The 16,296-nt window shown below is 37.1% G+C and overlaps 1 protein-coding gene across 1 annotated transcript in view; it reads right to left on the reverse strand.

The window, feature by feature from the left end:
* The window catches only part of LOC114145885 (neuropilin-1a-like), an 87,561-nt gene that overhangs the window by 11,163 nt on the left and 60,102 nt on the right, over nt 1-16,296 (reverse strand). The window contains exons 8-16 of the mRNA XM_028019538.1: nt 15,440-15,584; nt 13,882-14,057; nt 12,341-12,496; nt 11,428-11,572; nt 8,984-9,169; nt 8,002-8,040; nt 3,927-4,064; nt 1,485-1,789; nt 12-108 (exon numbers count right to left, since the gene is read on the reverse strand). Of these exons, the coding sequence (XP_027875339.1) occupies nt 12-108; nt 1,485-1,789; nt 3,927-4,064; nt 8,002-8,040; nt 8,984-9,169; nt 11,428-11,572; nt 12,341-12,496; nt 13,882-14,057; nt 15,440-15,584 (1,387 nt within the window). The remainder of the gene's footprint in view (nt 1-11; nt 109-1,484; nt 1,790-3,926; nt 4,065-8,001; nt 8,041-8,983; nt 9,170-11,427; nt 11,573-12,340; nt 12,497-13,881; nt 14,058-15,439; nt 15,585-16,296) is intronic.

Below are 16,296 nucleotides of genomic sequence, written 5' to 3' on the forward strand. Positions count from 1 at the left end.
TAAATGCAAACCCTTGCAGTCCTGAATGTTGAGCCCGTCCATGATTTGGATGTCGTCCACCGCTATGTGGCCTGTGGTGCGTCTGTTTCCGATTCCCTCCACCAACACCTGGAAACAGCAGCAAACAGGAAGCTCAAACAACAAGTAAACAAGCTTCTTAAATGGTGTCTAATGGCCTATTTAAAGAGTCACTTTGGCTGTTTATTGCATTTGGGATGTGGACGTTTTAAATTCACATTAAAGATGTCATTTTTTTCCTGGGTTTCAGCTCTTTCAACTGTTATTCATCAAATCACAGTAGAACTAACACCCAAAAAGCTTCACAAAATATTTCTTTAATCGGTTGATTATCTATACATGTACACACAAATATATAGCAGGGTTTTATTTTAATATTATAGATGTAAAGTTGGTCAAAATTGCTTTCTTTATTCTTCAGATTCATTTTGTTCAGTTAAAAAGTTATTTTCTCCTGACATTTATTGCTATAGAATTTCTGCTCTTGGCAGTTGGTGGTTACCGTAGCAACCGGTAACTGTCAGCTCCTCCCCCTTTTTCTGTTGCCGTCCTGTAACTGTGGAACGTATTATTATAATCATTAGGATCAGAACCATGAACCATTACTCTCTACTTTATATTAAGGTTATTTGTTGTATTTTATTTACTGAGTAAGGCCAGAAGCTGCTGGACTGATGATATCCAAAAACTTGATTTTTTCTTTTGTTAGAATAAATTCAAAAAATATAAATGAGACAAACATAGAAGGGTTAAAGCATCATATGCTTTACATTGTTTTAACATATATTTAAAAAAAACAAACTTCACTCTGAAGGTGTGGCGGCTTTTTATTTTCGTGATCAATTACATGTACACTGCCAAAACACAAAATCTTATCAAGTGTTTTTGGTCTAGTTTCTAGTGCAAATATTGTAATATATGTGAATTAAAACAAAACTAACTTACAAGAAACTTTTCAGCAAGACATAGGAGCTTGTTTTATAATAATAATTCCTTAATATTGGTTGAAAAAGTAAGTGAAATGTCAAAGGAACAATATATTTTTTACATATTGTAAGTTAAAATTACTTCTTCCAATGGTAGCTAATTTCTCTTATAACTAGTACATTTTCATCAATATTTAGGAATTAGTCACTAAACACAAACTCAGATTTTTTGCCGAAAAGTTACTTTTGAGTTAGTTTGGTCTTTTCTCAAGTGTACCAAGATATTTGCACTACAAACTAAATCAAAAACATGAGATAAGAGTTTGTTTTTTGCAGTGTAGAGGAAACCCTGGATGTCTGTAAAAAAGATTCGGTTAATAAATTTTGCTGCTCATGCTTGTTTCTGATTCAAATGTCAGTCCATCCATAAGTTAATTATGTTGTAACTGGCAGAAACGTTTCTGGCTGAGCCTCTTTTTGTTACCGTCAACACAAACCCGCCATTTTGAATTTTTCTCAGCTGTTATAGACGCTCCTTACTTGATAGGAGAGTCTTGTTTGAGGAAGTACGACACGGCCTTCCCTCCATCTGCTGCCCTGATGACCGCTATTTGTCCACAGGACCTGGACTTCGTCATCGTCGTCGTGGCGATAGCTGATGTGCAGCGACCCTCCACGCTCGCCAGCCATCTGGTACCAGAAGGACATGCAGAGGCTTGCGTCCGGCGTGGTGATGGATAAACTGACCAGCCGGGCCACCTTCTCCTCCCCGCTCTGCTCCTCTCCAGGCTTACTGGGTGTGATTGTGTCTGTCAGCTGCATGTAGATAAAGTTCCCTGAAGCGCCTGCAGGGGGCAGCAAAACACCAACCATGGCAGACAGAGATGAGCTTCAGAAAAGGCTCCATGAATGAAACATGCAAGTTTTTTTTCTTTCATATTTCTCAGTGAGAAAGAGGCGCTTTATAAAAAGCCCACACAGCTCTCAAGGGTGTTCTGGTCAAAGAGTCTTTTCACTTTCCGAATATCTGCCTCAAACACTCCGAAGACATCAAGGACTTCACAAGGTTTTTCAGGGAAAACAAAGGATCGGGTATCAGGAGAAAGTCAGCCCTGCCGTCACAAAGAGCTCATTTTTTTACTTGTGATCTGGTTAAGTCAAAGAATCAAGGAGAAATCATTCATTTCGGCGCTGCTGTCGCCTCCACGCAAACATCCATCAAATCCATCCAATGGAGAAGAAGGCCAGAGAGGTGAAGCATGCTGATGGATTTCTCTGTTGAGACGTTTTTCAGAAAAAAAGTCGAACACTTCAAGGTTGTTCCATCGCTTAGAGAAATGTTTAAATGCTGCAAACTTCTGAAGGTTCACTCTATTCAACATCCTGCTTATTATCAAGAGTTATAAATCTCTGGATTTCTTAAAGCTGCTTTAAAGAGACAGGAAGGAAGATTTTATAGGAAAATCTCTTATTGTGGAAGTTATTGTCGTCATATGTAATTTATGATCACTATATTATCATAAATAACTTCAACTGATTTTAACCAGGACAGATTTTCAATCCACACATGACTAAAATTACACATAAAGCCTAAACTATTTACATATTAAAAGGTAAAACATTTCCCATTTTATCCACAGTTTTCATTCCACACCGTCGTGTTTTATTTTTAAGCATTTGTGAGGGACGTTAGCAAAACCTTAAACTGCTGCTGCACAAGTTATTCAATAGGTTGTTGCTAGGTAACAAAAGAATGAAAGAGTTAGTTGATGCCACCAACCCAGCTTAGCTAGCTGTGAGATGTTGAGCGGCTAAAGCCTTTCCTAGACCTACATCTCCCAGAATGATGTGCGGTTCTGGATTGGAGTTCAGTGAACGTATTATCTGTTGATATTGATCATGTACAGTACAGACCAAAAGTTTGGACACACTTTCTCATTGACTTCAATGAGAAAGTGTGTCCAAACTTTTGGTCTGTACTGTATATATAATGTCAACGATTTATTGCTTAGCTCTATGAGAAGGTAACCTTTAAATTCTCAAAAGGTAACCTGTTCGCTACAGTTAAGTACGTTGTTGGTCGTGAGAAACAAAAAGTTCAGGAAATAAACCTGAAACCTTTACTGCAGGAAAACTCATATTCAAGAAAGAAAGTTCTGGAAAGGAAAACTGCCGATGTAGAACCAATGAAAGCACACTGTAAGTTCTGGAGACGTAATCTCTAAGTTCTGGAAAGCAACCTCTATTTTCAGAAAACAGTTTCAGAAAAGTATTGTTAAGTTATAGAAAGTGACACATTAAGTTCTGGAAAGTAACCTGTGAGTTAGTTACACAAAAGTACTCTGTAAGTCCTGGGAAAACAAGCTCTGGGATAGTATCATGTAGATCCCAGAAAGTAATCTACACGTTTCAGAAAACCGATAGTTGAAGAAAAGTTTGATTTAAGTTCTAGAAAGTAACGCGTAAGTCACACAGAAGTACTCTGTAGGTTCTGAGAAAACACCCTGTAAACTCTGGGATTGTTCCATATGTCAGAAAATAATCTTAAAGTTTCAAAGCGTAAGCTTTGTGTTCCAGAAAGTAAACTTTGTATTCTGGAAAGTAACTCTCGTATTGGTCGCGTTGATTATTGGTCAATTGATTACTTTGAAAACGTAATTTTTACACCAACATTCTATCATGATCACACCACCAATGAGAAGTTTTAAAGATTTAATTGAATGTGAATAGTTAATCATTTCACCGCAGAAAAAATGATTCAAATAAATCATTAAAAACCTAAAATTATTACTATATTTGAGTATAACTCCTGACCAGAGCTGCTTTTATGTGACGACAGAAAAGTAATGGTGTTGTTTTCCTCCTGCATTGGGAATGAAATGTGTTATTTAAAGATTTTATGAACATGCTTTGCTCAGCAGAGTCCCAAGGTTTGTTTCATCCTGGAATAAACTTTATTATTATTATTTATGTGTGGCCTACCTGTGTGGTCGAGCGTCGGGCCTCTGTGGACAGCCGGAGCCTCGCTGCTCTGGATGAACCACTCGGCTCCTGAGCCGCTGTCCTTGGTCCAACCGCACAACGACGAGAAGTCGAAGTTACAGGCAAACCAAACGTAAGCTGGAAGACAAAACAACTTTTTTGAGAACAAAAAAAATTACAGCCAACGTTTGAATCTAAACATTGACCTGATTACTCAGGCCTGTCATAAATTTGCTGGATGATAGAAGTTATTGCAACAAATGATAACATTGTTGTTTTGAGACCATTTTTAATGGCATAATAATGGAAGAACCCATTCTCAAAGATAATAAATTTTAAATTCTAATGAACATTTAACACTGAAACTGGAAGACATTTTAAATATCCAAAATAAATAAGCACAAAAACAACAAATAAAATGAATTGCGACGCCTCTGTAAACAAAATTGTTCTTCAAAAAAGGCCAGACTGAAAACTTCTATCATTGAGTTTTTGGTAAATAAATGGAAATAATTGAGCTTGTTTTAACTTATCATATAATTAATAGATTTTTTGCAATATAGTCGAACTTTTTGCCATGTTGGCCAAAATTGTAGACACAAAAGAAGTTGTGGTCCAAAGAAAACAACCTAAAATCAAGCAAGTAAAGTAGCTGGATGTTTATTGTAGATCTAAAGTTGAAAGGATTCAGTCTGTTAGGGTCCTAGTACATAGAACAAACAAACTAAACTTCCACTAAAAACTCAGAAATGTTGTGATCAATTTCAGAATTTTCTGAGTTTTTTGCTGAAATGTACAACTTACTACTACTTTATTTTTTCAGGTTTGCAGTATTAGAAGAAAGACATCTAGTTTTAAATTTCTTTTGGGCTTGATTGAATAAATTTATTTTCAGTAATACGAACAGGATTTGGGTTGCTTTCTTTCAAAACGCTTGATATATTTAGCCGTTGACTTTTCAGTAAAAGTCTCTGGATAAACTTGGCTTTACCTTTTGTTAAAACTTAGTTATAAGTAGACACTTTATGTCATACTTTACATTTTCCTATGTAAGACAATTATGTTGGTAACCATTTTTACCCTGGTTACAAATTAAATAGGTACAAATTGCATCTATTGGTCAAATTTGTATCATGTTTACATTTCAGTTTTGGCCCGCACAAAATTAGCCCAAGAGCCACAAAAAGCCCCTGGGCCACACTTTGAAAACCCCTGATTTATTGCTTATTGCGTACCTTTAATATAATCTCTGATAAAGAGAAAATGAACAGTTTTGTTGTTGAACTTCACTTTCTTTTTGTTGGTTTTCAAACATTTAAAATGCACCAAAGCTTTGAGGAAACACCAAGTGATCTTCATAAAGAACAGCTCTGATAGAAAACCTTAAGGAGTTGATTATCCTTCAGCTGAATCCCAAGTATTTTATTAACTAATGAGCTTCCTCTCTCAAGCAAAGCTCCCCCATCTGCTCCAGTAAAACCTTACAGGAAGCCAAGGCAGGAATTACTAGAAGCTTCCTGGAGCCAAGCATCATATAGTAACTTTATAAAGTTGAATACTCCAATCTCACGCTGTGTTTACCAACTCGTTTAATTCTCTCAGGATTTTGTGGCATCTCTATTAAAAACACATGTACTCAGTTGTGTGTATTTATTCTCCAGAAGAAACGCTCCAACCAGCGACGGGTGTTGCAAGATGCCGCCATATTTGAAACAGGTTGAAAACCTCCAAATTGATCCGGTTTTGCTATTTTATGTGTCTATGAGGAATCCTGTGTCTTTTAAGCTTCATGTAATGTCTCGACTAACTGCTGGATGGTTTGAAAACTGAATTTGACTTGGTTGCTAGTTCATTGCTAAGCTAAAATATAAATGTTCTCTGGGGTAAAATGGTAGCCATACATAAAATAAAACTACAAACTAGGGAGTTTGTAGTTTTATTAGTTAATCTGCTAACTAAAAACTTACTTGCGCTAACCCTAAAGCACAAATAATAGTTCTGCTAACGCTAAAGTGCTGCACCATCGTCAAATTTAGTGGAGCTAATGCTAAAGCGCTAACTTCAATTCAAATTACATCTGCCTGTGAAAGACTGCAACCTTGATATAACGTGTTCAGTCCTTTTTAGTCACAATGTAACATTGAGGATATGGAGATGCTTCAGTCTTGTGTTTTTTATTAACATTGGTTTTCTACTGCCATGCTCTAACCTACCCATCATCGCCCAGGCAACCGTTACTATAGCAACTGTGATCATTCTAAATATGTAACACCTTGAGCAGCAATTTAATTTTGAGATTTTAATTTACATGTTCTAAAATTCCCTTAGATGTTGTATTTATGTTTCTCCACTGTCTTGTGTTATATTTGCCCCTGTTGGCTTCTTGTCTGAAATAAAGTTATTTTGGGGAGGGTTGGTTTGGGGTGCTAATCTAATGCCGCAGAGTTAGATTAGCTAATAGCAGCGGTAGCTAGTCTACCACAGCAATCACTTATTAATAATCTCAAAATAAACACCAAGCCTAAAAACATAACTGGGTGTTCTGTTCTTAATGTTCAGTTCAGTTGTTGAATCCTGTTTCAAAAAGTGGCGTTGTTGTCTGTTGCTATGGCAACCAGTCTGTGTGTAGCGTAGCTGACACAGGGAGTGAGAAATATGCGGTTTTCTGGATTATTTTCTGTTTTGTGGTGGCGAACTGCACTGAATTAATAATACCTACATGTTTCAGGTTTCATTTTGTCAACATAAACGTTCGACAGCGGCAGCGCAGCTGGTAAATAAAAAAAAAAAAGCCTTTTAGCCGTCCAGCGTTGTGCGCAGGCGCAAAATTTCCTTGTTGTTGAAATGTGCTTTACAAATAACCTTGACTTGACATTTTCTACTCCCTAAAGTTTCTAAGTTATGAAAAGTAAACGGTAATCTAAAGTGTGTCGCTACCAGAGAAACAAAGCACCACCTTTAGGAAGATTCCCCAAATAAAAAGAGTGACAACTGACTGGGATCATGTTGGGTTCATGCATACGTTTGGGGTCAGAGGGACGGGAGAAATCTCTGTCCGTTGCTGCTCTGGCAGTGGACAGGCGCCAGCAGTTTAACCGCAGCATTCAGATGCATTCAGAAGTCTGTGTGAACTGGACATGTTTTTTTTTACAGGCTAATAGGATGCAGAGACGACTGTGGAGCTGCACTGGCAGACCCCAAACTGCCTTCGTGTGATGCTTCAGCTCGGCTAATTGAGACCCAGGAGGCTTTTATTCTTTCTCTCCAGGAGAAATCCTCCCTTCATTCTTCTCTTTTATTACAACTCTCCCCTTTTTTCTTTCTGTTTGTCTTTTCCTCCAGTCCGGCTTTTATAACTTAACTTTTCCCACTAAATTCTTTCAGTTTAGGCCACAAAATGTGGTGTATTCAAGGGAGATGAGGACTTTTACAAGGTTCTACCGTGGTTAAATGTACGTATTTCTGCAGTTTATTAACATTTTCACTCTGCCAGTTTTTCTTCCTTTGTTACATTAGCTCTGATTTGTTTTTTTGTTGACTTTTGTTCAGAATTTTTTGGATTAACAATCATTTTTGGACAAATGTTTCCCAATGGTTTTGGGTGCTGTGCAGCTGGAAGGATATTTGCTCCATCTTTATTTTGTATTTTTTTTAATCTTTGAACTGTTTCTAGTATACGTAGCCATGGCAACAGGGTGTTTTTACAACAGCTGATTAGCATCTACAATAATTAAATATAACTTGAACTATGAGCAAAGAGCAGAGAGAGAAGAGGAAGGAAGAGGAAGTTCAAACCAGCTCTAACATCCTTCATATCCCCTACTCCAACATCTCTCATATGAAGCATTTCCTTAATCAACAAACTTATAATATAAGACAAATAAATCTAAACATGTTTAGTGATTAAATTAATTTTGCAAACCTTTGAGAATCATAAACTTTGAGCAGATTTCGTCATTTAATATATATATATTTTTAGCTTTCGTTAAAAAATGATGTAACTCGACCTTCGATGTGACAGATTTTATAGGACAGACTTTGTAAACATGGGGGACGTTCTGGAGAATATCCTCACCTGGAATGTCAACCTTGGGGTTGGGGGTCATGACGACTCCTGTTACACACAGATGGGACAGTTAGGGTTAGGTCAAAGGTCAGAAAGGCACGTCCCAACCACACACGTCAACCCAAACACAAAATACTTGTGTCTTAACAAAAAAACCAAACATAATAATTCAGTTTTCTAATAAAAGCCTCTAATACTTAATTGTCAGAATAATCTGATAGTTAAATTAATAATTTAGCCCAAAATACATTTTTTCAACTGAAATATGTGTTGCTCAATATGCTGTTCAAAAATATATAAGATGCAGGTTTTCCTTCATAATTTGAGGCTTAAAGGAAACATTTAAGTCAAAGTCAGAGCTTGATTTTATAGTTATTTATTTACATAATAACATATACATTATTTATCTAGCGCCAACTCACAACAAATGTCGTCTAAACGCACTTAAAAACAAATTAAATCATTCATACATTCCAATTCATCATAGTTATCAAACAGAACAAAAAGCTCAATTAATTATTCAATTAATTATTTAAGTTATTAGAGAGAAATAAAAATCTGCAACTATTTAAAGGAGCAGCTCTAAAAGGGAACGTTTTGTTTTTAAAAAAAAATTATAATTACTGAACTTTTTCAAATGTGAAAAATAGAAAACATAGATTTAAACAAACATTGAACATCCCCAACCCCCAACCAACACTCAGGATAGAAAATAAAATAACATAAAATTAAATAAAATTCAGCTAAAAAATGAAAATAAAGACAGTAATAATAATAAAAAAAGAACACGTTAAAAATAAAGTACAAATGCTAAAAGTACTAAAAAACTAATGTAGTATCGCTCTTTTAAATATTAGGTATATAAATTAATATGAATATTATTAATACTCCATTCCACTGATTCGTTTCAGTTGGTTACGTTTCTAAAATTGCATGAATGTGTCCCATGTTTCCTCTGACCACGCATGTTTATGTCTCCGTGTCATCTTACCAAAACGTTCATCGTAGACCAGAGTGGTCTCCGTTTCCTCGTCGGAGTCCTGCTCCCGTTCCAGGCACTCCGGACACGACATGCTGGTGGGAAGCGTGGTCGGCGCTGCGGTGGTGCCACCAAACGTGGTCATGGGCAGCGTGGTGGACGGCGCGGTGCTGCTGGGAGGCCCTGTCGTGGTTTTCTCTGGAAAAACAAATAAAAAAGATTCACCTGGTTCAAATGACATAAAAACTCCTTTTAAGCATCTTTGGCCATTCAATTATTAGTTGATGAATAAAAGAATAACCAGCAGATTAGCCCTAAACTGTACTGATGTTAAGTAAAGCAGGAAAGACTGAAGTTTTCATATGTAAATGTCAGTTTTTTAGCTGCAGATGCATCTTCTGCAAGCGTTCACTAAAGATAAGCTACATTATTGCATTTTAGACAATAAAATATTTATTTTCTTATTAAAAAAATAATAATTTGTTTATTTGTATCTTAATGTATTTTTAATATTGATGGCAATATAATGTGTTGTTGACACATGGAAGGGAACATGGTTGAAGTTAGCGCTTTAGCATTAGCGGAGCTAATGTTTATAGTTAGTGCTTTAGGGTTAGCTCATTAGTTAGCGGTGGTTTTTAGGTACCTCTAAATTACAAATTTACATCTATGCTCTAGAATGTAAGTTCCTGCAAACCGTTTAGGGTTAAAAATGTGATATATGAGCTCAAGAACACGTAAGATGCAGAATGTATGCGGTGAGTTCTGGTAAAGTATTGGGAAAGTTCTAGAAGGTAACATGTCATGTCAAAATCATCAGGTCAAAAGTACTTCCGGGCCATGAAAATAATTTAAAAAAATTAAAAAGTCAGATTTTTATTTTCTTTGTAGGAAAGAGATGTTAGACCCAATACTGGGATAACTAGGATTTTGCAAATTGGCTAGATTATAAGAAAGATTTCTAGTATTCAAATTCTTTCAGGCTGAGTTGAACAAATTGATTCTCAATAAAAACAATTTCTGTCACTTTCTTTCCCAAGCGGTTCCTATATTTAAGTGAGTTTAACAAATTAAATAAAAGCTGATTTGGGTGCAGAAAACTTATCAGTAAAAGTCTCTGGATTGATTTGGTTCTACTTATTATAATAGTTTGTGATATATCTAATATTTTCCATTGCAAGAAAACCAAAACCAGTAATAATTTTTGCCAAATTTAAAATAAAAAGAAAATGTCCTCTGAAGATGTTCAGAGTTAGTTAAATTGACCCCAGAATGGTTCAGAAAATTACAAAGTTTTCCCGAACTCAAGTAAGTTTTCTCTTCTTTTGCAAATAAAATCCATGTTTTATGGTAATAAAATCAACCAAGCTTGAACAACAACGACAACAACAACAGGCCCCGGATCCCAGATGGTTGAGACGTAATTAAAGCGTGTTTGTGACATCCTGAGTGGGATGGATGGAGGTTTGTTCTCACAGCAGCGAGGATGATTTAACTTTCAACCAATCTGCAGGCGCATCACGAAGCTCGTTAAGCTTCCTTCTGCTCCGCGCGTTCTTCTTGTGTTTTCGGTGAAAACAGAAACGCGAGCGAGCGATCTCACATTTTAGATTTTAGTTCCAAAGAGTTTTCGTTTTTTAACAGCTTGGAAGAGTTTTTTCCAACTCAGACTGATTTCTTATCCTCTTTCTGCTGTTCTGCTCTCTTTCACCCGCATATAAAACATATCTCATCTGCTTTTGGCTGCTTCCTATCAGTCTCCCTGCAGGGCAACCAGATCCTCCACTTCCTGCCTTCATCTGTTCCCCGCTCTCCTCCTGTGAGAGGTCGCGCCCTGCCTTCCCTCCCGTTGTCCCTGCAGCTCCGAACAACTGGAGCAGCAGCAGCGCAGAGACAAAACCGCTCAGCTCAAACCTCGAAGGAGCCAGCAAAACAAAAACCAACAGCAAGTTCATGCAAAGTTATCCAAAATGAAAAAAGAATATTCTAGTTAATTATGAGTAAATACAATATTACCTTCACAGTTAGTATTAGTGTTAGTATTACTTTAGCAGCAAGACTGACAGACAGCAGAAACTTTAGTAGGTTTTTGGATGGATGGATGGATGGATGGATGGATGGATGGATGGATGGATGGATGGATGGTTGGATGTTCATATGGTTGGATGTATGTTCAGTTGGTTGGATGTTCATATGGTTGGATGGATGTTGAGATGGTTGGTTGGATGTTCAGATGGTTGGATGGATGTTCAGATGGTTGGTTGGATGTTCAGATGGTTGGATGGATGTTCAGATGGTTGGTTGGATGTTCAGATGGTTGGATGGATGTTCAGATGGTTGGATGGATGTTCAGATGGTTGGATGGATGTTCAGATGGTTGGTTGGATGTTGAGATGGTTGGATGGATGTTCAGATGGTTGGTTGGATGTTCAGATGGTTGGATGACTCAGACTGACCTTCCTGTTCGCAGCCCAGCAGCTCCAGTCGGAGGCCGATGCCCTCTGCTGTCGCTCTCTCTGGGTAAATTCGGATGAACCGGGTCAGAAGCGGGCTGAGTGACCTCATCTCTGGGGTTTCATGGTTCTGGTTCCCAATGAAGATCTAGAGAAACACAGAACCAGGTCAGGTTCTATAGCAGATCAGGTTCTACATCAGGTTCTACAGGCAATCAGTCATTCATCATTCCTCAGAGTAGAGGCGACAACCAACCATCCATCAATCCATCATCCATCCAACCAATCAACCAACCAACCCATCCATCTATTCATCCAACTGTCAATCCAATCATCATTCTAAGCAACCAACCAACCAACCATCCATCAATCCATCAATCCATCATCCATCCATCCAACCCACCCACCCACCCACCCACCCACCCATCCGTCCATCCATCCACCCACCCACCCACCCACCCATCCGTCCGTCCGTCCATCCATCCATCCATCCATCCATCCATCCATCCATCCATCCATCCATCCATCCATCCATCCATCCATCCATCCATTTCCTCAGAAACAGATGGATTCCCAGAGTATTTCCTGTTTAGATTTCTCCAGTTACCCCATTGTCGTGTACTGGCTGAAGTTGTCCTGAAAACCTTTAAGCCCAGCCAGAAACTGAATCTAAAGTCCAAACCGTTCACTCCCTCTCATGTCGATGAGCAGCCGCTGTTCTCAGACCTGCTCCAAGATGGCGCCGCTTGCATCCAGAACCATTTTGTATGGCGTTTCATGTTTCGTCTTTTGCTTCAGCAACAATTCTTCCCCATCGCTCTAAGCTTTCCTCTTTTACCCAGAAGCAGCAGCTGACACGCTGAGCGCCAGCTGCAATCAGAACAGTTGTGTTTTAAATCAGCGTGAGCGAGCTAACCTTCGGCCTGGTGGTGTTCTCCTCCTTAACGACCGTCCAGTTTTCACCGTCCAGGCTGTGGCCGACCTTGAACCTCTTCATGTAAACGTTGCGGTCGTGGTGTTTTCCTCCCTGGATCACCACACCGCTCAGTATCTTGTCCTGGCCCAGATCCACCTGCAAGGAAGTAAATGTAATGATTACACACTATCGTAGGATTATATGCATGTAAAATACAACCTGACCCAGACCGCAGTGACTGTTGGTCACTTCTAATGTGGGAGCTACTGAAGAGGAGTCACTTTAATTCACACACATTTAGATTTTCTTTTGCTGTTTTAGAAATGCATCCAAAAATATCTTAAAAGTAACTAATTATGCTTCCTTGAACAGGTTAGCATTGGTCTTTGGGATAAATAAAACATATTAATGACTTTTTTTTTTTTTTAACAAAAATGTGATCTCTCCTCTTTTCTGTTAATTTTGGGTTTTTTTTCCAGAATTTGCTGTTTTAGGGCTTCTGTCACTTTTATGCAAAAAAGCTGCTGCTGGCCACATCCCCAAACTCAACATTTAAACTTTATACATGTGAAAGTGGGTTAGGGTTAGGGTTATCTTTAACCCCGAGTCAGACCCAGAAGCAGAAGAAGAAAGTTGGATACATCAGAAATTATTCAGTAATTGTGTTTCCATCTCTTCTTTAGTGTTTTAAACTCTTTATCCGAAAGGATAAAAAAGACCTCAAACTGTTGCATTGAATTTATGAATTTATCTCAGACATTTTACCATGAGAAAAAAACATCTATAAAAGTAGCACCTACATATTTTCAAGTTTAAATGACAATAAAATACCAACCAACCATGTATACTTATAATCAAATACACGACTTATTTGGTGAAAAGGAGCATAAAGAAGATTAACGTTTCCATCATGTAGTTCATGACATGAATAAGATCATTACAAAACATTTTTACAAAATTGAGGAAGTCATTTCTAACATTGTTATTTCCTTCAACCTTTTCTAATGCCATACTTCCAAAAAGGTGCCAAAAATCTGCAAATAAAAAAAAGGTTTACACATAAAGCTCTGGGAGAATGTTGCACATTCAACATGTTGTTCGCTGCAGCCAACAAGAAAAAACATTTATCTCTTCCAGAAGCCAGTAAAGCAAATACAGTCACTTCATTATTCAATTAATAATAAAGTGACTGGAGTTTCGCTTGGGTTGCTAGGCAATGGTGTGGGTTCCATTGGGGTTGCTAGGTAACCGGGCAATGCCTTGTCGATTCTGATTTAATAATTGAGTTTTCTTTTTAAACTGTTCCTTTTCCAGACATCAAAAACAAACTTATTGCCAGAAAATGGCTGGATGAGTTTGGTTTAGTGTTTGGACTTTTTCTCAAAGCAGTTGAGACCCAAATGGTATTAAAAAACTCACAAAAAGTTAATTTTACATAATAGATTCCCTTTAATCCACTTCATAAATTGTACAAATACTCATATCTCAGACCATTCAGAGGTTTTGCCAGGTAATCGAAGTCGGCTGAGCTGCAGACTCACCTGCAGCCACTCGTTCTTGAAGGGCTGCTTGGACTGCTGCCCGGTCCATCCCGACCTGCCCGTCAATAACCGGACGTTCTCGGCCACCCAGCCCCGGTCGGCGAAGGACGAAGCGTTGATTTGAGGGTCAGAGATCAGCCCTGACACCATGCCTAACATCGACGAGCACGGGTAGTCTGAAAACAGAGGAAGCAGAGGTCAGGGAATTTAAATAGGAACCAAAAACACAAAACTGATCAGGAATTTCCACAATGGATTCATTCAAATTGATGAAGTAAACTCAAACTCTAAATATGATCTTTTAACAAGGTAACAAGCAATTCTTCTAAAATGTATGGTATTAAGTTGGTCAGTTTATCGGTGGAATGACTGGAGAAAACTTTGATTAAAAGTTCAACCTTTATTTAGCTTAAATTATATTTTTAATGCTCATTCCCAGACATTGAAATAGTTTTCATGATCTGTTTTACTTTCTTATTGCCTATTGGAATATTTATAGATTAGATCTTAGGATGATTTATCATTTTCAGATTTTGTCAAATTGTAAATCCTTTTTTGAAATTTCATTATCGCCACTTCAAAATATGCAATATCTCGTTGGTAAGGAAATAAATCCTCCCTCAGGCAAATTTTTATACAGATTTGAAACAAGTTAGTGTTTAATAAGACTTACATAAATACATTAACATAATTAAATATAGTTTAGAAAAGCTTATAAATCCTAAGGAAAGTCCAATACTGTTAAGAAGGATTTGACATAAGAAGTCAAAATGAAATGAAATAATCTTACTTTAAAATATTTTCTACAAAAATATATTAAATAAATTTTCTATTTCTTATTTTACTGAATTATGTAAAGTTGTAAGGAAGGAAGTAAGGAAAAGTACAATATTTTTATCTGGCAGATGCCAAACACTGTTAAGCTGGATGTGACATAATAACTCTGTGCAAATAATCAAAATACAGTGAAATAATCTTACTTTAAAATATTTTCTGTAATATTTAAACTTATAGGAGCTACAACAGCAATTCAACAAGGTAATTCAAATAGTTAGACCCTATGATTGTTGATTTGTCTGCAGAACCAGAGCTAGGGGTACAAAATGTCCTCTCTAGTGGAGAATAACTTAAATGTATTCATAGCCCGGTCCAGAGCAGCCAGATCTCCACTCAGCTGTAACAACTTCACAGAGCTCCTTCTGAGAGTTTCACATCAGAGACGAGGAATAATGTCTGAGGATGATTAATGAGCCAGAATGATCCCGCACAGCTTTACTGTAATGAATAATTGTGTCCTTCATTAGGGAGGTTTTGCTCTCTTTGGAAGTAATAATTATTTAAAATCAACAGAAAGCAGTGGGAGTGTAGCTCCCCAAATGATAACCGGATAAGGTTGATACATGATGTGCAGAAAAACCGGCAAAAAATATGTTTATGGGAAAGTCAGAAGTGAAAAAACAAATCAAAACAAGCACGGATGTCAGTGTATGAGGAAAAACATGCAGAATGAGGCTGAATCAGTGGGTTTAACAGATAAACATGGAGTTCTGCCTCACACCTGATATTCTGCAGCCGTAGACCTCAAAGCGCATGCTGATGCCTTGCTCCCAGGTAAGCGGGCGGATACGAACGAATCGGGTCAGAGTCGGTTTGGGGAGGAAGGCACGGACTTCATCTGTTGGATTGTGGTTCCCCAGAAAGATCTGGAAATAAGAAGAATAAAAAAATTGTTTCTGTTTTTGTTAATGGAGTCTTTATTGCTAAAAGATCTTAGAAAACCAACTAAATATTGTGACAGAAAAAGTTTGAATTGAGCTGATTATCATAAAGTGTTCAAAGGCTGGCATTTTAACAGGCTGATAACATATAAAGTATAAAATAAAAACTAGTTAGCTACCTAGCTAGCCATCTAGCTAGTTAGCGTATGTACAAGCTAGATATTAGCAGCTAATTAGCAGTAATCTGAAGTCTCAGAAAGAAATGAAGACTTAGATAAAATCAAAGATTAATAAAAGTATTTAAGGCCAACTTACATTTTTAAAAATGAATTTAAGATATTTCAAGAACTTAATTTTAGATCAGTACTATTACTACAAAATAATATAAAAAATAATAATAATGGTTATTATTATTATTGTTGTCAGAATTTTCAGACAACATTTAGGCTAAACTCACAATAACAAGCTTCCCATACAGTCTGTAATTTATTTTAATCATTTTCCAGGCCTGGATAAAAAAAGTGGAAAAATTATCTGAAAAAACATTTCAGTTTCCAGACTTTATTTTTCTAGAAAGACAAATATTTTCTAAAAACGCTCTGTTGTCCAAATTAATCACTCTTTAAACGGCATATTTTATATTTTTTGATTTGCGACATTTGCATTTATACCAACAATATTTGTGTTTTTTAGTTGC

The sequence above is a fragment of the Xiphophorus couchianus genome, chromosome 6 (genome assembly GCF_001444195.1).
Source record: "Xiphophorus couchianus chromosome 6, X_couchianus-1.0, whole genome shotgun sequence".
Taxonomy (NCBI): Eukaryota; Metazoa; Chordata; class Actinopteri; order Cyprinodontiformes; family Poeciliidae; genus Xiphophorus; species Xiphophorus couchianus.